A 26,056-nucleotide genomic window follows, 5' to 3' on the forward strand; every position below is an offset into this window, starting at 1 on the left:
TAATAGGTTTAAGTAATATTTTTAAATTTTGGTCAGTCTTACTTGATATTAAGTGGTATGAACAAGCCTGGGAGAGAAAAGCAAAGTGATTTCAGGTTAAGTAATGTTTGATTTATTTTTCAAGCATACTGGCAAACATTTTTCCCAGAATACAGGCAAACTTGTTATATATGCATGAAGAACAAATTAATGTTGCTTGTAAATGCTGTACGTGGTGCCTTGATTTTTGTTTTTTCCCCGTGTTTGTCTGCAATGTTCAATATCAAGAAAGACTTCTTGGATTTTTGGGGGGATTAGAAAATGCTATGTGTTTAAACATATTTCTTGTGCATTCCATGCCAAAACAGGGGGGGGACACTATGAAAGCCACAGTGTATCAGCCCACCTCTGATGTCAACTTTTAAGAGTTAACTGCAAGTGTATCACATTTTTGTCATGATGAACAAATGCTTAACCCAAAGAATTTGATTCAAATTAACAGTCTTCAAGTGATGCTTTGCAGCATCTACTTCAAGGGGCAGCTCTTAAGTTTATAATATCTTTTCTTAATGCAGAAGTAGGAAAAAGTCAATTTAAGTGTTAGGAATACTGCTCAAGTACTCATAGTAGTTAAAGCTGGACTACCGCCCACTGCACTCTCTCTAGAGATATGGCCAAAAATACAAGTTGGTACTGTATGGTCTTGAATACTAACACGAGGGCTAGTGATCTGGGAAACATTAAGGTATCACTTGAACACTGCAACAAATGTAATGCTGGAACTATTAAAGATATAGCAGCTTTAATGCACAGTTGTTGCAAAGCAGTCAGGAGGGTTATGCGGTAAAAGTGCCTTTTCTTTACACAATTAACCTCCCATCTGGAGAGAGAAGAGATGGGGAATTACAAAAGGGATGATCCTCACATTTCCTCAGCAGCCGAGCAATTTCCCCCTGTGCCAAAGGAGGAAGGTTAGGAGAGCATGTAGGGGTCCACTATTATGCAAAGAGGCAGATGGTTCAACTTCCTCCTTGATCCCCAAATGGCAAGAGGCCAAAAGGACTATTAGGAGTCCACATTTGCCAGTGTTTAGTACGAGTATATTCTCAGCCATTGTTCCATTCAACAAGTGAAAATCCCCAAATAGGGAGTTTTTATAGGGTTCTTAGGCATCAACACAAGATATTTTCTTGAGAAAGCAATTTCTTATTACATTTTATAGCTTCTCAGGTAAAAAGTGGTTTAACATCAAGTTATTTAGGGCAGTATTTCAATCTGTTTTCAAAGCTTGACTTCTCAGCGTTCTTGATCTTGGCACTTTCTGTGACATAAATACAGAGATTTATTTGTGAGTGATTACTAGACAACCCCACTGTAAATCACAATGAAGGCTGTAATATATATTAGGAGTAGAAGAGCCAAGAGGGTCATTTTGATTCATTGGCATTTATTTAAAAGAAAAAAATTAAATCATGCAAAATAAAATTTCATATCCTATTTCATGACTTTTTAAAAAAGGGTTTATTCATATAGTGAATTTTGTGTGGGAGAAAAAAAATACAACCACTTATACCTAGATCCACTGAGGATATAATTTTGACCCCATAGAAATGCATGTAAAAATGCTGAGCTCAACCAGTCTGGTTGTCTAGTAACATGTATTGTTTACACACATTTTGATATGAAGGCTGCTATATCATGAGCCAGAGTTAGCTAGATGTGACTGATGTGAATAAATATAGGGGACTGTAGTTAGATCAAAGAGGAATAATTACTGCAGGGTTGAACAGGTCACAGATGCGATATCGAGCCAGGGTAGAGCAGAGAAAAACGGGTCAGAGTGTGTGACGAAATGCGTGGAGAACCTGGCGGGTTCCTGGCTGTGCAGAGAAGCGGGGAAACCATAGTTGAACTGAGCAGAGAGTCCACAGTGTGGAGGTAATAATCCAAGCAAACAAAGAGTGAAATCCGGAACAGATCAGCCAAACTGGATGGGTTTCAGGCCTGAGGAGCAGAGCTGAAGGGCTGTAAACTTAAGAGGAGCAGTGTGGAAGAGACTGCAGGTCTAGTGAGGTAGAGCCAGATGACAAACTTTCACTGTTCCACATTTAGAAAAATGTATTGATTAAATTATTATTTTGTTGTAGCCAACTATGAGGTCAATTTTAAAATGTAGGCATAATGTACTAAAATAATTAAATTTAGATATGTTAGTTATTGTAGTGTTTGTTGTACCGTTGTTTATTAGTGTATTCTAAAATATATTTTACCTTTGCAATCTAGAAATATGAAATTATCTAAAATATCTGTATAAACTAATAAAACCCATAAAACTTAATCTTAAATGTTTATTTCTGTCAAATATTTACTTATAATTACAAGCTTAACTTTTTCAAAAAATGACTTCTTTGTCATTACTGCTGCTGTTGCAGAACAGGGTCAAAATGACCCCGTCTGTCAATTCTAAGGGGTCTAGGGGAATGTTGGCAGTTCTAATGTAAACCAAAATAATTAGTTTGGTCAATATTGTGGTGCAAGTTGTTCAATTTTACATTACTTTACATGAATGAGGTTTTTTCTGGAGAGCTAGTGAGCCACGTGTGGGTATGTTAATTATTTCAGACTGAATTCTTGACATCCTTAACTTTGATACCTTTTAGTTCCAGTAAACTCTCAAAGATGCACCATAATTAGCCAAAAAAACACTTGCTAGCCTATCAAATTTAAAACAAGATATGAGATCTGCACAGCTTCCACATAATTTTCTAGTCAATGAAGATGTAACAACCTGTTCCTATTCTTTTTCTCCAAAGATGTGGAAATGTTTCACGTTGTTTTTCTTGCTCATTTGGCTTATCCATCATATGGAAGTTTTTAACTGTACTTACAATGGTAAACCAAAACCTGGTGTCACACAGTAAAGTAATGAGTGATCAATATATAGGTCAGAATGATACTGTGATACCTTGATAATAAGTTGATAGTAGAAAAAAAGAAAGCCTTAAGGATGTGGTGCAATGAATGAAATAGGTTCACTTTCAAGTAATAAAGACCAAACACTATGATAAGTCATGGGAACAACTGCTTTAAAACAAGACCTAAATTACACATAACTGTAGGCAGTTTCTAAAGAATGGGTACTTACGGCTACTCCCAAGTTCCTCGAAAAGGTACTGTACTTTCTCCCACTGAGTGGAATTCTGACCAGGTGGAGCCGCAAGTGGAACAAATGCTCTGTAACAATAAAAAAATAGTATTTTTTAGAAGTCAGATAAAATTAATTTGGTTCCTTCTGGGCTCACTGTCCCCAGAACAGAAAATGCTTACTTTTAGCTTTTGTACTCAGAGGGATAGTTAGATATTCTTTACAAACCACACAGAGATTCAATATGTTAAAAGGAAAGTATAAAAAAGAAAAATTAAGACATTTCTTATTTTAATCTCTCCATCATAGAGCACATGCTAAAACCTGAGAGGCCATTGCTGTCACTAAAAGGGAAAAGGAGAAGAGCCAGAGAAACAAAGACTATTGCTAGTTCTACTAGAAAAATTGTTCAAATAAAGCCTTTTTTTAATAAAGAAAGCATGCCTACAAATTCTAGCTTAATAGTCTATATCTAAATATACACAACCTTCATATAATATGAACTAATTATACTCAACTTAAAAAAAAAATGGGCAAAAAGCATTTGCTTTTTTTTTTTTTTTAAGGATTTTCTTATTCCCTAATTTTTCACAAATTTTTGAGCTTTTCTATAGGGTCCCCCATGAATTATGCCAGTAATTATGGACTATTTGAATATGAAACTGATTTGCATAACTAAGTACGCAAGGACTACAGTGTCAATGTCAAAAGTTTGAGGTTGGTGTGTCCAAACATTTGGCTGGTACTGTATATCATGGCAATGGATGATAATCACTGAAATTACTGTTACTGGAAATGTTTTGTTTTTTTATTGTAAATCAGTAGTTTGAGCTATATGCTTACCTCTAACAGCTGACAACTGAAAGCGAAGCTCTTTATCCTTTACAAAAAGAACCCCTCTCACTTTTGGTTGGCTTAGAAAAACACTAAAAAGCCCCACTCTCGCCTCTTTGATCAGCTTCATTTTGATGTGCATTTTGAGTAATACTTGGCATGTTTTCCTCCTTGGGTACATTATGCTTAGGTTCAAAATAAAAAATATGAACAGAAAGCATGTTGATCTGGAGGGGCCAGAGGTTAAGACCAAGAACATTCTACCAATCTGATGCTACTCATACTACATTGCGATGTAAACATTTTATGAAAACTAAGATTGATCTGTTTTTGTTTGCTTTTTTAAAATCTGATCAGAGAGTACTGATATTAATGTTAATGCAACAGGCTATATACACAGTCAGAGTTGGGGTTTCTTTTAAGAAGTTAGAAAAAATGTTTGCCCAAAAGCTCTTTAAGGAAAAAAAAAAAAAAAAGCCTTCCAGGAATGGTTCCACAAAGACCCCCCTTCACTATGGCTTAACTCCAAATCACACAATCACACAGGTCTAGAGACCTGTCAGCAACACACCAGTCATTAGGGAAAAATGCGAACAGTTGGCAAGTGGTTGGTGGAGATTACTTACAGTTGCTAGGTAAAATGATCACAAGAAGGTATACAGTTCTGCATAATTCTGTAGCAATTTGCATGGAAGATGCCACCTTGTCTGTAAACATTTCCCTGTGAAAAGTGTGAAGCAAACCAGAAAAGGAAACTGCTTGCCTTCAATCAAAAGCTGTGCCTTTTGAAATATGGTATGGCAGTAAGTCACAACTTTTATTCTCTGTTTTGTACTTTTTCCAGTTTCACTACCCCTTGGCCAGTAAATAATGCCTGTCTGTAGACAAGTGGCGTCTTTCATGCAAACCAAGGTTGACCACGGCAGTCTGCTAGCCATCAAAGCAATCATCAAGAGGTTTTTGGTGCAAAACCCTTGCAACACCTACCGACAGCCAGTAAACTTCCCTAGCAACCGGTCATTGCTGTGGGTCGCCAACCGGTCTCTAGACAAGTGTGACTAAGGCTTTAGATGAACCATATAGTCAGAGTTCAGACAGTTGTCTAAATTCACATTAAGCAGTTCAGCCATTTACCACCTTCAAAAGCACTGTAGTACAATTAATTCTGAGTAAAGGAAGACTTTTGTTTTCAAGGAAGAAATGGCAGAACGAGTGACAGTATCTAACCACATAACTCTTGTTTACCCCAGCAGAAAAATATTTTTCTTGTAAGAATTCAACAGTTACAAGGACATTTAAAATTAAATGAAGAGAGTAAGAATAACAACAACAAAAATATGACCTGAAAAAAAAAAAAAAAAAACAGTGGCAGTAAACGGCATAAACAGTGGAGGAAACTTTTATAAAATTTAACGCTCTGCAAACCTGTACCACAGCTTGGATGCCGTGGTTTCTTTATGTGGCATAGCTCTGTACTTTGAATTCTTCACCCAGGCACAAGATAGTGACCTTGGTTAATGTCTGACACTGCTATTAACAGTGTGTTACTGCACTCTCTAAAAACTGATTCCTTTCTCATTGACGTCTTCAAATGTTAGCAAGGCTCAAGAGCAGATCCACTTTTCCCTTTTTTGTTGTCCATTGTCACTAGTTAAAGTAGATGTCACTCAGTGTTACCATGGTAACATCAACCTTAGGCTTGAGACTGAGAGTAAAGTGTCTATTTTATTTTTTCCACTTTAAAGATGGTCTTTTTTTAAAAATATTTTATCAACCTAATCTTTTAGCAAAATTAAGACTGGTCTAACGCAAAAACTAAAGACTAAATCTGAAGTATCTTTGTGAAATGGGGCCAAGATTTCTAAAGTTCTCTTCTGATGACATATGGATCTCAGCTAGGATCCACACTTGTACTTTATCTTTTTCATGTTAAGTGAATACATTTCCCTTTGGTCATATTATGTATCATTTTTCTTTTTAGAAAAAAGAAGAAGAAAAGCACCCTTTATCTTACCCAACTCTTCACAACTATATCTACATAAAGGTTTTTATGCTTCCTTCTTTTATTCATCAGATGAGAAATACTTGGTAGAGTTATTCTTGTATTGGACTATTTATCAAAATTACTTTCCAAGCTTTAGTGTTGTGTTTCACTATTTCTGGAGCAGTAACCTTTGCCCTCTTGTTGCAGAATTCAGAAGCCCTCATCTTTGATCACCCATGTAATAGTCTCTGGTCACCACTTAAAATGTAATTCTAAAAAAATAAGTTTGACAAGATGTCTTAGTTATAAAAACCTAGCTCTCTGTTCCTCTGACAAAGCTTGTCTTCAGTTACTCTGATTTCAAAGAAAAATAAAGTCAAATGGGCCTTTTTCTTTGAAGGCACCTTAACATCAAGGTGAAAGCCTGGGTTTTTAAAAAGTGTTAATATTTACATTGCAGAAGTGTTAGTATTATTTAATACAGAAAACAAGTATGGAAAGACTAGAAAGAAAACCCAATGAATTAAGTAATTTGTAGTCAAATTTCAAAAAACAAATAAGTAAAACTTGCAGCGAACAATCAGGGGCCATTTAAGGAGTCAGACACCTTGGCAGGTTTTAAAACAGCAACAAAAAAAGCCTTGTAACATCAACCAAAGACCTACTGAGTGAACACTGCCCAAACAGAGCCATTATGTCTGTTGGTATCAGAAAAGCAGTCTGGGATTAAAGCTATCGTGTTGCTGAAAATCAAAGCACCAAAGCAACAATTGCCAGAACAAAGCAGGAATAGTTCCAGTTTATTGGGCAAAGGATGGGGAAATTGCTTCAGTCTATAAAAACATCCTGACATCCAAACGTTCAGCTGTAACAAAGTATAGTCATGTGTCCTTTTTTCCAAGCCAGGTAAGCCTCTCAGGGCACCATTTAATGGTTGAAAGAGTGCATTTAATTGTATAGGTGGAACTTCAGGTGTGTTGCTGTCACAGCTGCAAAAGAAATCCATTATGTTGTGTTGGTACTTCTAAATACCAGTTTTACATCTGCACATAAACAAGTATTTGTGAATACAGAATTTCAAAGAAATATCACATACTCCCTTTTAATATGCTCTGTATGAACAGAAAATTCAAAGAATTTAGTTTGCACTCAAATACCCAGAAACAACATTTATTTAGAGAAACTTATATAGCTTTGTCTCCGGAATGGCTTTTCAAGGCCAGACAAATGGCACTGTAATGGTTTGAAGGGGTCTTCCTCTCATTAACTCAACACAATGATGTATCCACACCCGAGTACCTGCCGTGTACCAGAGCAGAAGAATCCAACCATGTCTCTAACTCACCCAATTAAAAGAAGTACCACGCAGACAATGACGAATCCAATTGTGTACTTCAGAGCATTTTTCACTTGCTGTAATAAAAGAAAAAAATTAAAACGGTCAATCATGGGCATGAAGTGAACTATTATTATTCATTATGAGTGAGGGAAGGGGGTCATATTCCATTTAGTTAAGGACTACAGAAAGTGAGAACTATAGAGAATCAATGTAGATCCAGTTTGACCTGGCAAAGATAAACTGTCACTCCTGGTGCTATTCAAGGCTTTTAAAGTAACAATACAAAAGACCTTCCTATCTGTGAGAGAAAGTGCCTCTGTCAGCTCAAAATTGACACATGGATGGGAGAAACAGCACTATGAGATAGCTGGTGTTTGGTACTCATGAAATTACTAAATGGTAAAAATCCCTCACTAAAGCAGCTTCTAAAGTCTCACTGAATGATGCAGTGGTTCAGTAAATTAGCGTGACTCTTTTCATTGCCACAAAATCGAACTATTCATTTGTGTTGATTTTGTTTACATTTGAAATGTGTGTTGAGTAACTCTTTTTCATGTATTATGACATTTTAATGGCAATGCCTTACAGATTGAAATGTAACCTAAAAATTGAGAACAGGTGATTTAATGTTAGCAAACATTATCGAAAAAAAAAAAAAAAAAAAGTTGTTTTATCTAACAAATTCCAAATGGGCTTTCCTTTCAGAGGAAAACTACAGTTAACATCAGCTGGATATTCGATTCATGGAATAATTTAAATTCATTATCAAATCCAACCCAGAGCCATCTTTCTTCTGGCTAGTGTTAATTAGTGCAGGCATGCCTGATAACACAGATGAACTGTTACCTCATGCAAAAATACTTATAAAAGACTAGAAAGAGTAGATGAGGTCAGCCAAGTCATACAGATTCGTGGTTTGGAGTTGGTTACTGAAATAAACTACAGTTGCAAACTTACCATTGCTAAATGCATACACAATTACACCTAGCTTGCTTGCTGAAGTTATTGCTAGTGAAATGATTTCTGATTGGAAATGGTAGTTGGCTAGCTTGCTAAATTTCTTTACCAGCCAATGCAATTGATGATACTAAAGTATATTGTCAAATCATGTTGATTTAAGCCATCAATAAATCATCTCATGGCACAAAGCAAGAATGTGTAAATGAAATTTTCCTTCTACAGCAATAGTTGACTCTGGCTATAAGTTGTATCTTAGCTATGCAACACCCATCTATCATTGGTTGCTTTGTCACTACTGCACTACTTTATGTACTATACTCATATATAGTACATAAAGTAGTGCAATGTATCACTGTTATGTTATGGTCCTCTACTGTTTTGTAGTCTATGCACATTTGCACACAGCATATAAGCTGGAGTTGCATGCAAACTTGAGTTGCATGAAAGCAACACTGCAGTAATGGCCTTGGGTGGGTTTAAACAAGGTTACAGAGAGCTCATTTAAGCTTGCACCTGCATCGTCAATGCCTTAAAAGCATGCTGATTGTGTTTGCTACCTAATAGAACATTTGATAAGTCTTTGTAATGTACAGAGTGCATAGTCTAACCACTGACATCTATTACAGCCTTTTACATTCAGCAAATATGTGCAGCATGTTCCCTCTGTGATCACAGTGTGTATCTTGTGAGTGTATGATGACAGATTAGAAAACATTGCTCTACAGCACCACAAGTAGTCAAACAATCAACACTGTATCTGCAATTACTTGTAAATGATTTTCAAGCTTGTAGATTTTGGTCATACGCATAAGCAGCATAGCAACTTTATAAGTAAATGTAAATTAATAGCAGAGAATGATAAATAGCATAATTATTTTTTAATTCTACTTGAAATAATATTAAAGGAAAAACTGCTTAAGAAACAACCTATTTTGCTGATAAAATCCACTTTAATACGGGTGCTTTAGGAAGGTTCATGTGATTTTCAAAGAAACAAATGTAAAATGTGAATTGGCACATGTAGCCTTGAGCTGGCTACAAAGTCCAAATGAAATTACTTTAGGATATACACCACATCTAAGCTGTCTACAGAGCTGTGTGTAGCAAAAGAAAGGTGCACACTTACTGAGCACTTGTTCACATTGTTGTCATCCCTTTCTTCATAGTAGAAGTAAACAAAGGGGATCCACAAGAAGACACAGAATAGTATGATGGAATAAAGAGCTGTTTGGAAAAAAGAGAATTGAATTAAAGAATTAATTAAAAATACAATTTTGTCACTTACATTGCCAAAACTGAACATTGATTACACCTTCCCAGCATAAACCTGCTCTTTAATGACAGTATTTCTTTCGAGTACAATCCATACATTTGTATTATTTTGTATTCCTGGTATGTTGTCAGTAAACACTAACCCTCTCATACAAATCTGATCATCCACTTGAAATGATGCTTACTTTGCCTTGACACTTTAAAGGCAATGTAGAGTATGCATAGAACTATTTTTTATGAAAATATATTGTAATTTCCCCTCCCCATGTTATACAACAATAAAGCTGCAACTTCTGTTTATCTTTGTTTTCTTAAGCTCTCATTTTGACCCTTAGGGCATTTGAATTTGATTGTTTTTATATCCCATTCAGCCTAGGCTCAGGCAATATTAAGGTACTGCAGAATAACACATTATTTAGAAACCCCAAAGATTTTATTTCTAATACTCTCAATAATACAGTCCCTCTTCTTTCTATTGAACTGGTACAGTCATGCTCTTCTAAGTGCACATTATAATGTGCCACCAGCCATCAGTCTGTACTGGTGCAACAGGTGGCTGACAAAGGTAGCATCTGCAAGTGATTACTAATGAAAAATAAGAATGTATATCACAAAACAAAAACAAACAAACAAAATACAGCCCAAGCCTTATGGAGACAAACTCCAAATCTAACTAAACTTTGATGTTCAAATTGGCTTAAAAAGTAAAGAACTAGACTTCCAGTAAATAAAAGCAATATCATATAAACATAACAATGAGGCCACATCACACTGAAAATTTTCAGCAAAGAGGCCTCCTGAAAAGTTCTTGGCTTCCATTTTTCTTTTAAACTGGCAAAACTTGTGCGCTCACTTCTCTGGTAAAACTGTAATTATTAAGTCCAGATTGCTGATCATTATGGCATATAAATGCCTCAGAGTCATGAGTTTAAGGAGCACTCTTTCTAGTTTTTTTTTTTTTCCCCCCCCTTCTTCTTTTCTTTTCAACCAGTAACTTGGACATGCTTGTAGCGTGGAACAGGCTTGCACTTCTTAAGCTGTGTTAACCAGCAAACAATATTTAAACTGTGTCTTAACTATAGTTGTTTAATCCAAAGCTAAATTACTGAATGCATGTGAAATCTGTATGCAGACAGCTTATCTAAAAGAAAAACAAAAGTTTAAGCAAGATAAAAGCAGAACAAAATGGGATTGGAACATGATTAGATCTCAGTATATCATCTGCAATGAAAAAAAGCTGCTGGGATGCACCATGTTCGCTGACAAGTCAGTCATCCACTTTTCTAGTAATTTGCATATGGAGACTAGATGCAACACAAGCACAATCAAGATAATGAGAACTTATTTTAATACAAGATGTAAATGGAAAACAAATTTATAGCTCAGACACTGGTATCCAGATAATGTTTTCTCATATGAATCATATGTTTATGTGTAAATGAGGCCCTTAACAACTGTTAACAATTAAAACCTGTATCATGAGTATTCTTTAAACAGGTTGAACATGTAAAGAACTGTTATTTACACACTTTTTGTGTGTTAAACTCAGTAATCTACAAATGGTGCTCTTTCTGCTCAGAATATGATCCAGAACACTAAACACTTGATTCAATTAGAGGAGGAACATGTTCTCCTTTGGTCGTTGCTGTGATTATTAAAGTTGGTGATTTTCTGTATGAGCTGCTCCTGTCCTTAGAGAAAGACCTTGATATTCTCTGATCCAAGCCTTTTTTGTTTGTTTCTTCCAGTATACTTTTTCTTTTTTTTTTTTAAGAGAAAAGGCCAACACTCAAATGCATTAGGAATTCATAAAGGGGAGGGTGAGGCAAAAACACTTAAACAGAAAGATGCTATTTCAAGCTGGTGGCTTTTCCTTCTGCAGTAAATGGATGTCGATGCAAACAGACCAGACAGCCCTGAAATAACTCATAGAAAAGCATGTCGCAACAATGTGCTTAGCAGCATGGTTAGCATTTCCCAGTACCACCTTGCAGTGATAATGTGAATCATTAGTACAAGGTGCAACAACAAAAAAAAAAAAAATGTACTAGAATGTAAACGGTGGACCAAAACCACATCCACTGTACTCTTCTATACATTTAACAATAGTCCCCATAATACTAGTGTATCAATAAAACAAACCGTTAATGGATTTGAGATTGAAGACCACACATGTGAATGAAACAACTAAATAAATGCCCTAAGCAATGTCCTCAGGATGAGAAACTACACAACTGTACCTGTGACTGTTGAATGTAAAATAATAAAATCTGATAAAACTAAAATTGAAAACTTGCTCCTGAAAAGCACTTAATCCATAACATCAGTAGTACACTTCAATTTCAGTGTACATTTAGAAAACAAATGCTCCGTATCAGTCAAGAAGGTATGACCCTAAGCGAGTGCAAACATGCCCCTCTGTGAAACGAATAATATTCCACCAAAGGCTCTCTCTACTGAAGACAAATGAATGTCACTGTTACAAAGGTTTGGGTTTTCCCAGCTGTGATTCTGACAGGGCATTACTTTCAATAAACACATGCTCATTGCTCCACTAAGGTATCCATTTACACTAATTTACAGCTAGACAAACTGAGTTTAGAATGATGCCAGAAGCCAATAAATGCAAGCCATGCACAGTATGCAGCCCCTGGCATATGCTTGCAGGTTAAAGCAGTGGGTGAAATTAATCATAACACCATGAATATTAACACAATGAAAGAACAGGTCATACTGCATTGCAATGAATCATCCATTACGCTCCAGACAGATCTTGGGAAGAAGACCTGACCAGGTATAAAAGTTTTGCATATTTATCCCTGTGCCAGGAAGCTGAGGATTAAACAATTAAATGTCCTTAATCCTTTACACAGTTCTTCTCTTGGAAATGAATCGTGTTCTGTGAGTAGTGCTTCCCTGGATAAAACCTTTGTCGCATTCCTCAAGTTGGTTTTCAGCAGTTTTTGAGGAGTAGCTAGGTGCACTGTCTTGCTAAAAGACCACTACCACTGGGTACATGAGTGCCAAGATACATGGTTTTGCAGCAGAATGATGCAAAGTAACAAAATGACCATTACTCACATCATCTGTCAGTGGTTTCACTTGATCAGTGTATACTCCGGTTTACTCACTGATCAAAAAATAAATACAATTTGGAAACGGATAGTTCTCCAAAATACTCATCAGCTGACGAAAGGATGTGCAGTCATCAAATAAAACACAGTTAACTCTATATGCTGTATTAATTTCTGTGGCATTTATTAGTGTGCTATGTAAGGTTTAATGGCAACCCTAACCCCACTGACAACTGTAACATCCTCACGTTACAGTGGCTGTGCACTGGCCATTAGCGCCTCTTGTCCCTTCCAAACATCCAATATGTATTACAATTAATGTGAAAATTAAATACCAGGCTGATGTCTCATAGAAACCATGTCTTACTAAAACCAATTAAACTATTACTAGTACTGACACTTGCCAAACAGTACGGCACTACAGGTTTGTACTCTAGGTTTTGTAAAAATCAAAGCACACTTATTGGTTGGCCAAACACTGGTTGAAACACTAAAGAATAATAGACATCAAATTTACAGGTAGACTCTGACTAGCTACCAGTGTTGCCCTGAATATGTGAACAGATGTTGGTTAGTAGATAAGACTGTCAAGATTCACTTCTCTGATGAAAGGAACTCAGTTTCAATGTTGGATAAACACAGCCCTGACGCTGACAACAGAAGCAGACTATGCAAGGTCTAGCATAATTTTTCAGGCATAGAACATCAATGCACACTCATATTAATAATATTAATAATAACACAAAATCAAATTTTCAGAGAACTACCATAATATCAGTAGGACTGTGCTGATTCATATTTATTCATATTTCTTAAAGGTATATCAGTAACATGTTTGCAGTGACTGGCATGTGTCTGGGACTTTTAAATGCATCAGACTACTACTTTTGTGCATGTGGACATAGAGTGATATACCACACTGTCATCCAGATTTCAATATTTGGAGAATGGCTCAAGAGATACAGCAGGTTGTTGGAGAGTCAATGATACGATCCATGGCTCCTCTAGTCTGCATGTCAAAGTGTCCTTGGACAAGATACTGAACCCTAAAGTATAACCACTGCTCAATTTGAGCATTCAGTCAGAATAGAAAAGCGTTATGCAAGGATCATTTACCAATATTTCAACTCTACTATAGCCTATAGCAAAAAGCAGAAAACCCAACTCCCAACTTAAGACAGACTCTCTAGAAGCCTAGAAGTTATGCTACAGGTTTCAATTCTTTATGTAGAATATGTAGGATTTGCATAGGGCTCTCATATTTGCATAGAAATCCCAGCTTTTTCCACCTGCCAACAGACCTTATTAGACACACACACATTTTGTTGAGGAAAGAGGGTAATGTGAAACTGAATACATATGAGAAAGGAAACCGGCTGTACTCGCACTGAATTTTCATCAGCTCTATCTTCAAAGTACTTTCGATTAGTATCTACATTACCTTGTCTAATGACACACTGACATGTGGATTGGAAAAGCTGGGGTTCATACCACCAGCCTTCTGATTAGCTGATGACCCGTTCTACCTCTTCTATTGTATATGATAATAGGTGAGGCTAAGTGCTGGTTTAAAATGCATATAATTATTATGAGTTGGAAAAATGTAGAAGAAAGAGTTACTGCATGGGTTGCTATTTTTCCACAGTGGCCAAAAAAAAAAAAAAAGAAAGCCCTTTGTTTCTAGTCTTTGCCTGGCTATGTTCTATTTGTTGAAGGCCCCTCTGTATCACACAAACCTGCCCTACAAAATAAAGCTAAAATTTGTCAGTGTTTTCAGAAATGCTCTTAAAAGAAGCATTAGACTACCACTTTACAATAGAATTCACTCAGCACATGTAGGTGGACCCAAAGAAAAAAAAAAAATCACAGAAAAAAAAAGAAACTTATTGTTGATGTATTTGCAAGAGAACTCCTTCCTCTCTAGCTCCTCTTCCACAAATGGCATTAAAAAAAGACAGGGAGAAAGCCAATGATTTATTTAAAGGGCCCAGGGGTATTTTGCCCTGTTGCTTAAGGGTCTTATGCACCACTGCTTTGAAGTATTGAGCAGTCCAAGGAAATGTATAAATGGACAGAGGAAGGAGATTGAAAGGCTAAGCTTTCAAACTTAGGGTTCATCAAAGATCACAAAAAGGTATTTGGGCTCTAAAAGGAAGTGGTTGTTTCTGTTGCAGACATTCTTCCCCTTTGTCGACTTAAAAGGTACGCTAAATCTAATAGTACACCATGTAGACTTTGTGAACAACTGCAGAGTTTAATAAGTAATGGTTCAATCTTTAAGCTGGCATTACAGATGTACTCTGATATAGCTGTTACCTTTTCATCACTGCTGTTCAGGTTTTTGCTCAAAGTGCCCCCTATGCAATACTCTATACTCATGCATTCACTCTGAGGTGTAAGATAAAATGGAACATTTACTTGAGCAACAGCTTAACATGAACACACAGATAATTTTTTTTTTTAAATGGTTTGAAATAACCTCTAAATGTCACAATGGCATCCACTCCCACTGACTCTGTACAATTATTTTAATTTCTAATAAAAAAGACATTCATGTGAAAAGGTTTAAAATAAAAGAAATAAAAAGGCTACAACAGAACTGTGCTACCCACTAATTGCACCTCTATGACTACCCTATGTTTGTAAAACTCTTAAGGCTGATTATAGAGCAAAATGGAGGCTGCAGAGAAGCATGTCGACTTAAAAACACATTTTGGTTTATTTTTTAACTAGCAGAAATTAACCAAATGACAGCTATGTAAAGCCATCAAATTATTTTAAAGATCAAATAAATAATGCAGGGAGTTCTTCAAATCACTGGACATGCACATGCTTATTAACTGTGATCACCAATGAATATAAATCAGTCTACCTCAGAGAAAAACATGCCTTACTAATACAAACAGAAATCTGTGTCAACTCTGTAATTATACTATTTGTGAAGAGACAAATGGACAGTGCTATCAAATGTGGCCTCAAGGAAAATTCATCTTTAAAGGTTAAACTTGGAAAGGAAGCTGTCCACACAATAAACATGGAGCTAGGTCTCCACCTACTGGCAAATAATAAAGTGATGCCCCTTAAAAAAAAAAAAAAATCTTTCTAGTTTTACGTAAACACTGATAACAGGATGCACTATGTAGCTAAAATTAGATTTTGCTTTTTTTTTTCAGTCTAATACTACAGCCTTCAGCAAAGTATGACTTTGCTAAGACACAGCACACAGTCCTCTCATGCCATCACCTTCACAAGCATCTAGTCACAACAGACATATGATCACGTAATAATGCATCATGAATTCCTTTTGACTTAAAAAAAAAAAAAAAAAAAAAAAAAAGCCAGAGCATTATTGTAGTACTTAACATGGTATGTGCCACTGACTGGAGAGCTAATGTGTAACAATCTCACATCATAAGGCCAACAGTCATCTTATTTTTGGCACAGCAGAAAGCTGTGAAACAACAAGTACAATGAACTGAGGAGTACGTCAGTGTAAGTGACAGGTCAACTTTCTACCAATAAGCACCACTAAGCTTTAAATTCATTTCCAATATTAAAAATCTGCTACAATTTATAAAACTGTATAAAACAATAAAACTTTGCTCCAAACTAACTCAGCACATTATCAAGCAAGGCTGAGACTTTTGCATTTTAGGCAGTTTCACAAGCATGCATCATTCCTTATCAGTAAACAAAGGTTGCAAGCACATCACACACTCCCACTTGAAGCAAGTAGCAAATTCTTTTAAGCTTCTGTCCTATCCCTCTTCTGACTTTTGAAGCATTTATGACTTTTCAGCTGAAAGTCTTTCCTTTGCTCTATGAATGGCATTAAAAGCATTTGATGCCTACTTAACACACAATATAAAACATGTAGTAACCTATCAAATTGAATGGAATGAGTATCACAGTATGAAGTGCTACATAAAACCTAGCAATTTTAGCTGCCACTCAAAGCAATTGCAGAAACTGTGACTTAAGATTTACTCTGAAAAGCTCTAACTAGACATACTAAACCAATTACTAAGCCAACTATATGTGCTTTTCCTTTAATTTGTGAAACATTTCTTGAGTGTAACTACTGTACCATGAACTTGGTTTCCAGGCAGTTTGGCCATTAAATGAATTAAATTACTGACAAGACACAGCCCTGCACTGAAGACTAAGCCTACTGAATTATTCATTTTTTAAATCTCTATAAAGCAAGGTTTCATTTAGGGGGATGTCTAATCCAAACTATAGATAGCAAAAGAAAAAAAATATTCTTATGTACGAAATCATATTTGTATGTTTAGAGGACTATATACTATGGCCTGAATGCTGAAGTCAGGTGCAGTGCTCACGGTCTGTGAAAGCTTTTCTAAAGGGATAACATTATGAGAGTGGAAGTGGTTTCTTTGATGGGACTGTCTGGGCATGGAGACAGCTTGTCGTCCTTGCATTTGGCATTTTTTAACAGACGGTATATAACAGTGTTGCTGACAGCCACTTTAAGCTAGCATCTGTTAGAAAACACATGATCTAGAGACTCTGGCATGAATGAATTTGCTATCAACTTGTGTTATCCTTAAATATAACAACCATGAATAAATTTCAGTTGCAGTTTTAAGTTAAGAATTTTTCAGTCAAAAAGTCTGAGCATTGTCCATGATTTATAGCCACATACAAATACTGGAATTACAGAGTGATCCTCAGAGACTAGACCTGCCCTTTTGCATAGCAAAGGAATCAAGCAGGATTAGTCCAAGACGCTCAACAAACTTCCTAATGACGCAACACAGTATCACACTAAGCCAAAAACAAAGTGTCAGTAAATGCAAGTTAAATGTCACAAACCTCCCTCTCTGGGCAGCATTTACTTTTAAGGGAGTAATATTTTATTTTGTAAATACTCATTTTTTTCTTTGTTCTTTTCAAACATACTTTAAGAAGTTTGTAGTGTAGTAAAAATCAGATAAGGGTAGCATAACAGATGTTAACTCTGATTACATAAACATTATGTAGGAGTAGGTAATAGATAATGGGTGTTGATTTGTAAATAACTGGACATGAATAACTTGTGCTTATTATGTAATATTACACTACAGTATATTTCAAACTAGGCAGTTTATTCTCTATCCCTTAATACTTTCCTTAAAGATATAACAAACTATAGTGTCATATTTAGAATTCCCATATACCAGTATAATTTACTAAATATTGCCAATACAAACAAAGGCAGTAGAATTTTAAGCATATTTTTGAAGATACAAGATATTTTATGAATGTTTGACCTTGAAGAAGAGGTCAGAGGTCCAAAGTATTGTGATATTTAGAATCCCCATATATAATTCTCTATATGCCTATATGTTAAAGGATCTGTGGGATTTCCAGGAACATTATAAAAACAGGAAAAAGATATTCAAGGAACTGAGAATGTCAATCAGCACTGTTCAAACTCTAATTAAGAAGCAGAAAATTAGGGATTATATAGAGACCAAGCCACAGTCAGGTAGACCGACAAAAACTTCAGCCATAACTGCCAGAAAAATTGTTCAGGATGCAAAGAATCCCACAAATAATTTCATCTGACTTACAGGACTCTGAAAATAAAAGTGGTGTGGCTGTTTCAAGAGGCACAATAAGGAGGCATTTGAAGAAAAATGGGCTGCATGGTCGAGTCGCCAGAAGAAAGCCATTACTGCAACAGTGCCACTAAGCAGCTCGCTTACAAACAAAGAGGTGCCAAACAGCACAGAGACAAGTCTCAAAACTTCTGAAAAAAAGTTACTTGGAGTGATGAGACCAAAAGTGAAGTTTTCGGCCACAATGATGAACGCTACATTTGGAGAGGAGTCAACAAGGGATAGGATGAAAAGTACACCATCCCTACTGTGAAACACAGAGGTGGATTGCTAATGTTTTGGGGATGTGTGAGCTACACAGACACATGGAACTTGATCAAAATTGATGGCAAAATGAACGCAGCATGTTATCATGCTGCGTCCAGAAATGAACGCAGCATGTTATCATGCTGCGTTCATTTCTGGTGGAAAATTTGCACTCATCAGCCCACAAGCGACCCACTTGGACGTTCCAACATGACAATGATCCAAAACACAAGGACAAGTCAACGTGAAGGTTTTGGAGTGGCCATCTCATTCTTCTGACCTCAATATCATTGAGCTACTTTTGGGAGATCTCAAACATGCAGTTCATGCAAGACAGCCCGAGAATTTACAGGAAGTGGAGGCATTCTGCCAAGAAGAATAGGCAGCTTTACCATCTGAGCAAATAAAATGCCTCATCCACAACTATCACAAAAGACTTCAAGCTGTCATTGATGTTCTCATCACTTTCATGTGTGCATTTGCGCAAACCTGACAGCAGACATCAACCTGTGTGTCAAAATCAGCCAGCCTTCATTCAAATTAGTGTTGATGAGATCTGGTCTCTGTCTGAGAGGGCAGCACTATTCCATGGAGACGTGTCCAGTGACCAAGCCATCAAGTGAGAAGGACGCTTACTGTAGGCCTGCAACAATTCATCAAGTAACTCCAATAACCCAATTATAAAAAATCCTCGACACAAATTTGCGACTAAAAATAGATCGGAAATAGAAATGTATTTAGAAACACGTGTGAATAAAAAGTATTACAACATTAAGCCCATGTAGGCCCCAGTTTTTCAACAAAAGGATGAACAACACAACAGCAGCATCACCTTCAATGCTGCTGTTGTGTTGTTCAACAAAAGGATGAACAACACAACAGCAGCATTGAAGGTGATGCTGTCACAGAGTCTGTCCACACACACACACACACACACACACACACACACACACACGGCAAAGAGGCGGAGCCATTACTGAGACTGTGAGCTCAGATGGAGTGAAAGAAATTGTTTTTCTAGCATCCAAAACAGCCACGCTTGTTCCTATGATCACCATTAAAATCTTTACTGGGAAAAAGCTGGCAGGAGCCCTTCATCAAACCACCTCATCAACAAGCTCCAATACGAAGAAATACAAACTTTGCAGCTGCTCCCATCCACCGCTGTTTGTTTAACACAGCAAAAAACTACAGTAAAGCTACAGAAGATAAAATAAAATATGCAGATGAACTGTTAACTTAGTCTGGCACAATGTTTAAATCAGGTAGCACACTAAAGGCTGTTGGCAGCCATCCTGCTTTATATGGCAGTGATACTTGCATCAAGCAGGGGTGAGTCTAAGGAGGGACATCATGTACTAGACCATATTTATTTCAAGGCTTTAGAAACATTATTTTGCAGACTTAGATTCATCTAAAATATAAATAAAATATTAATATTTGAAAATATAAAAAGAAAAGATTTTTTCCCCCGTAGGCCAGTAGAAATGTGATTGTTGGGTTGGACGCTGAATTATTATTAACATTAACTGTTAACATTGTTAACATTAATTTTTAACATGTACACCATCAGAACTTCAGCTTCCTGCAGCAAGAAACACTGCATCAAAGCACAGGGCAAACCCCAGATCTGAGAATGTTGATATGCTCAGTGTTCTTCATGCACCTTTAAAGGCTTACACACACACACATGCTGACTCATTCACAACCACACATACACACACACACATACACACACACACACACACACACACACACACACACACACACACACACACACAAAAACACATACACGTGAACACACACCAAATTTACCTCATCCAGGAGATACAAAACTGTCAGAACTCTTTTTTGCTTCCTACTAAAGCTTTCCAAGAGGACAGAGTAAATATGATTGTATTTGCCTTAGCTTAAGTTGTATATATACCTTATTGTATCTGACATTACTGTACTTGGGATTATTTATTTCTGCATTTAAGAAAATGTTTTGTTTAAAAAAATATGGTTTTAATATGGCACAGAAATACATTGAAAGAGTTTGGGGTTTTTTTTGACAGATGTAAGCAGTTAAACACTGCAGTTAAAAACGCTGCAATTTCTAAAATGGAAACCAATGAGCAGTTCGTTTTAAAAGACCTGTGTTTTTTCTCTTCTGAATATTTATTATTGCACATTAATAAGACAAAATTCTTTCTTATCCAATTACTCGATTAATCGATGGAATAATTAACAGGATACACGATTACTAAAATAATCGATAGCTGCAGCCCTAGTTGACTGCATTCTGAATTTATCCCCCAGTATCAGACTGCAAATGTGGAGCACTACTATAAAGTCATTAAATGTCTGAGGGAGAACATATGGTGCTCTGAACATAATCTCATTTAAGATGGACTGGGACAAAGTAAAAACTGTCCCACTGTCGTATAACTATTGCTTTAAATTGTTTTTTTTTAAATCACAGACACCTTGTCTTCTGTGCTAGAAATGAGAGAGACTAATCCAGCTATTTATTAAGGCATATTTCAAAAAAAATAACATTATTACACATGGAATGGGTCAGTTGCACATTTGTGAAGGAACTATTAATGCTGAATGATACACAAAAGGTTTGGAGGGACATATATTGCCATCCAGACAGTCTTTATCAAAGAACACCTTGCTTTTTTTTTAGCTAGAAAAAGAAAACTACATCCCGCAGCTAATACAACATGGCCCAGTAATAAATTATTGCTAAAATGCCCCACCTGAAAACATCTGACACATTATGCTAGAAAACATGACAAAGAAAAATCAGATATATTACAATATTCATAATATTGTGTTAAAAATATCAGCAATGACATTTAATAGTTAAATCATACATATCATTTAAATGGCCCACACAATTTGGTGACATCATCACAAGTAATCCTTACTAACTGGTTATATAAACATGTTTAACAACTTGTAAGCACTGGAATTTTCTTTCATATTACTTCCTGCCATTTAACAAAAAGGCAGAAGTGCTGTAACCAACAAGCAGTCACATGTAAGATCGGTTCAGCAAGCAGCGTATTGAATACATGATGAAATTGGTCCCAGTGAAAAATATATTTTCCACAACACTGAACATAAAGCATACTGAAGTATAACAAATATGTTATGGCATTACACAAGAATATAAATTTACACAATGAAACATATAATTTTTAATTTTTACGTTGTTAAAAATCCCAAGGTTAGGGAAGCAAAAATTGGGAAATCTATTTAATCTGCAACAGTAAATTTATTTTTTTACTGGTATAAAGGACGGATCTAAGCGGAGTGCTGTTTTACAGACACTATTTACTTTAATGACCAAAACTGGCATTTTGCCCAGAAACACAATAAAAGTTTGATAGTGCTGATTTACAGCATTATCATGTAAAACTGCTTTGCTCTTCAACATAACTCCGTGACAAGGGCTCATTAAGTTGAATTCAACTAAATTCAATGTTTTTGTTTAGAATTTGTGAAGAAAATCTATTCTTTAAAAAAGCCAGATGATACTTTAGAAACAGCTCGCTATTGTTTGGGCTTTAAATATATCCTAAAGCTACAGCCTGAATAAAGCAGCTTCAGAACAGGTAAGATGTGCAGCCAAAGTTACTACAGAGAGAAGCCCTGTGTGAAAATGAGTCACCAGTGTGGGAAACAAAGAGCCTGTGTGATTTCCAGGGTTAGACTGCTAAGATTGCTGCATAGGTGAGACAAGCCCCGGGTGTTATTAAAATTGAACTGGCACTACCATCAAATCAAAGTGGAGATGGCATGAAAAGAATGACGTAACACACTTATAATCGTGTAGTGCAATTGTGTGCAGTTAATACTCCTTTGTAATTAAAGCCTTGATTATACTTTCTGCGTCCGTGAGTCCACTCGGGTCCGCTCAGAACCCAGTGATCTAAATTTCGTCATCTGATGATGAGTGCAAGGGTGCATGCAAATGTGCGCATGTCTGCCTGTTTTTTGTGACCACATGGACTTGTCCAGAGAATTTACATTACAGTGCACCAACTACGCATGCGCCCCAGGCAGCAGACTTCAAAGAAGTATAACAGGAATCTGTCGGGTCTCCAGCTGTCCATGTCCTCAAAAGCGTAATCAAGGCTTAAGAATTCTGTCTACAAATATTCATTATATTTTTTATGAACACCTAAATAAACCATTTAAAAAAACATACTTACTGTAATATCCATACAGCACAGTATCTTCAATTTGACCTCTTGTTTCATTGTTTGCTGCCCATTCCTGCCATGAGAAAAGTCAAATGCGAAAATTAATTTTAACAGTAACAAAGCTGACACATAAATAATCAATAAGAACAGTCAACAGTTAAAGTTCTAAAGAAAATAAAAAGTAGTACAAAATACAGCATAACAATTAAATCTGAGACTATACTGATAGATGAATGAAGGAACCCAATCCAACAGATGAATGAATCCAATAGCAGCTTACAATCACGCAAACCAACAAATTACCTAATGTTCAAATAAAGATATCATTAAACACACTAAACACGTTATACATATTGATGTAGATGTACTCACTGGCCACTTTATTGTGTACACCTATTCAACTGCTCATAAACAAAAGTATCTAATCCAGCCACTCAATCGATTAAGGCATGAAGTTTAAACTGAGCATCAGAATGGGCACAAAAGGTGATTCAAGTGGTTTTTAATGTGGCATGGTTTTTGGTGCCAGATGGGTTGGTATTTCTTAGTATTTCAGGAGAGTGGGCAGATTTCTTCAAGCTGATAGGAAGGTAACAGTAACTCAAATAGTCATTCACTACAACCAAGGTATACAAAAGAGAATCTCTGAACACCTAAGACATTGAACCTTGAAGCAGACGCAGTACAGCAGCAGAAACTCACACAAGGTGCCACTTCTGTCAGCTAAAAAGAGGAAACTGAGGCTACAGTTTGTACAGGGTCATAGAAACTGGAGAATAGAAGATTGGAAAAATGTTGCCCGAGCTGATGAGTCTCAACTTCTGCTGCAACATCTTTGCATTATCCTGCTGGAAGCAACCATCTTCCAATGGCTGCTTACATCATACTTCTGCCGTGTCACAAAGCTGAAATTATCACAAAACTATTTTCATGAATGTAACAATGAGTTTGCTCTACTCAAATGGCCACAATCATCAGATTTCAATCCAATAGCACACCTTTGGGATGTGGTGGAATGGGAAATTTGAATCATGGATGTGCAGCCAACAAATCTGCAACAACTGTGCAATGCTAAGATGCCAATATGATCTAAAATCTGAGGAATATGAGGAATGTTTCTAACACCTTGTTGAATCTGTGCCAAAAGGATTGGAGGCAGTTTTGAAGGCAAAAGGGAGTCCAACCTGGTACAATATGACAAATAAAATAAAATAAAATAAAAATGAGGAATGCATTTAGCTTTTAGATTGAAATGCTAACCTTATAGGTACCATTGGGATACTTCATGAAAGAAACAAGAAATATGTCCACTGGTAGAAGTGCAGATGTTATCAGAGCAATAGCCAGTGCACATATTGCTGTGATAGTTGAAACAACTTCACTCTCCCGCCGACTCTGAAATTTCCGAATGTAGATCCAACAGAACACAAGAATTACCTAAAAGAATAAAACAAAACAAATGGTCAATAATATGATTGTAAGGAACAACTAAAATGAATAATAGGGCAACCAAAACATTTAGGCCTAGAGAGCTCTATTACACGTAAAGCCCAAAAAAACCAAAATAAGTCCAACCAACTATATGCATATGCATTTAATTTGAAAAGTTAACAGGTTTAAAAAAAAAAATCAAAGTAAACAAAGAGCAAAAATTATGCTATTCAATTTAATATCCCTACAACAAATTCTACCTTTGTAGTGTTAGATTTCATTGAACATTAACCTACTGTGTTAACAATAAAATATACAATTTATAACAAAAATTAAACAACTGAAATCTAAGAATTAAAACAACAAGTAGGTCATTGTGTAACTTAGAACAGCTGGACTGCGGGTGTCCTGGAGGGGATGATCCGATTATGTTACACTCCCTTCCCAGACTGGCAAGCAATAACACAAAGTCATCATTTCATAAGAAGCAAAAAAAACAGCCTTATTAAAAAGACGGTACATGGAGTACAGGTTTTTTTTTTTGTTTGTTTTTTTAACTTAATATCATTGATAACATACAAACTTATTATGCTGTTCAACATTTAAAAGAAAAAAAAAACAGGACAGGGTTTGAGGGACTGACATTGTAATGGGGAGAAACTCATTAGACAAAGAAGCAATAAAGAGGCTCCAAAATGACAAGGTCATATTCCAGGCACATGTGCTTTAAGAGGTGAGGACACTGCAAACACTTGCCCCTTCAGCTTAAGGGCTGCCATTCACAGACAGGATCAATTAAAAGGCCCACAGCTTTATGCCTCCGGCTGCTTGTTCTGCCAGGTAATGGCGCAGGCTCTGCATCTAAATAAGACCCATTTAGGGGTTTGAAATAAAAGGGTTGCTTAGTACTGGGCAGAAAAACAGAGCAATTTATTGGCATCCAGCCATTCTTCTGGAGGACTTGTGAGTTAGCCACGTGATGTGGCTACTATGAATGACATCTGGGATAATGAGGGCTAAAATGGGCCGCAGATTACCTAGCTGAACAACTTTAAGGTGTTCATTTAAGTAGCCTACTACCGAGGTCTCAATTTATGTCTTAGTGGGAGATTAAAAAAACGCTACATAACTGTCGATGGTGTTTTTTTTCCACCTTCAGAACTTACTTATTCGGAATAAACTTTCAAAGCGCATCAAAACATTGCGGTTAAAGCCAACTAGCTAATACAGCTGGGTGCTGTTGCAAAGGAAAAGCTCTTAACCGAGGATGACACATTTTTGTATAATAAAGAAACAATGCCAGCCCCCGATTCTCGACAGAGTGGTGTTTTCTACTGCCAATGTTTCTAACTGCACGCAACACCAAAATATACTAAATAGTCCACTGAGAGCCTCTTATAGAGGAACAGCCTGTAAGTGTGTCATGGCTAATGTTAGCTAAAACCAATTCAAAGCCAATGCTGACGTTAATGCGCTGTGGCCAGGTTGCGCCGCTTAACGCCCTGTTAAAGTAACCATTTCGCCCACTAACGCACCTCAGGCTAACTGTTTACCGCTTTGTTACTTTATAAAGCGACTACACAACTTCGTGCTTGCTTACCAAAAGTATAATGGTGAAAATAGACCACCCGACGACAGACTCTGTAAGAAACGACTGAGCCGCCATCTTCACTTCCTGCAATAACAAACCCACGTGCTCCTGTTAACGTCACCACGACGGAGAGACGCGCTGGATCCCGCGAAACCAGCCTGTCAAACGCCAGGACTATAGACCTGTAATACAATAAACAGCATAAGACTTTTAACCCTCAGTGTATACATTATATAAATGGAATTCAATTTATGAGTTATAAATGTATTAATAAACATATCGGAAAAACATTTGGAACGAAAGAAAGAAAACAGCTCGTGAAAAGGCTTATTGGAATTCTCAAATTGGCATAAATTGGCGTAGAGCATGGCTTGTCCC

General features: G+C 36.5%; 1 protein-coding gene across 2 annotated transcripts in view; it reads right to left on the bottom strand.

Moving 5' to 3' along the window:
• The window catches only part of lmbrd1 (LMBR1 domain containing 1), a 58,374-nt gene extending 32,577 nt beyond the window's left edge, over nucleotides 1-25,797 (bottom strand). For both annotated transcript variants that reach the window (XR_004021093.1, XM_030747793.1), the window contains exons 1-6: nucleotides 25,688-25,797; nucleotides 23,917-24,093; nucleotides 22,666-22,729; nucleotides 9,368-9,465; nucleotides 7,288-7,355; nucleotides 3,125-3,213 (exon numbers count right to left, since the gene is read on the bottom strand). Coding sequence is in view for 1 of the 2 variants with exons in the window: in XM_030747793.1 (XP_030603653.1) it covers nucleotides 3,125-3,213; nucleotides 7,288-7,355; nucleotides 9,368-9,465; nucleotides 22,666-22,729; nucleotides 23,917-24,093; nucleotides 25,688-25,753 (562 nt within the window). In the remaining variant the exon portion in view is untranslated. The remainder of the gene's footprint in view (nucleotides 1-3,124; nucleotides 3,214-7,287; nucleotides 7,356-9,367; nucleotides 9,466-22,665; nucleotides 22,730-23,916; nucleotides 24,094-25,687) is intronic.
• Nucleotides 25,798-26,056: the final 259 nt, after the last annotated feature.

Source organism: Archocentrus centrarchus, chromosome 15 (assembly GCF_007364275.1).
Source record: "Archocentrus centrarchus isolate MPI-CPG fArcCen1 chromosome 15, fArcCen1, whole genome shotgun sequence".
NCBI classification, from domain to species: domain Eukaryota; kingdom Metazoa; phylum Chordata; class Actinopteri; order Cichliformes; family Cichlidae; genus Archocentrus; species Archocentrus centrarchus.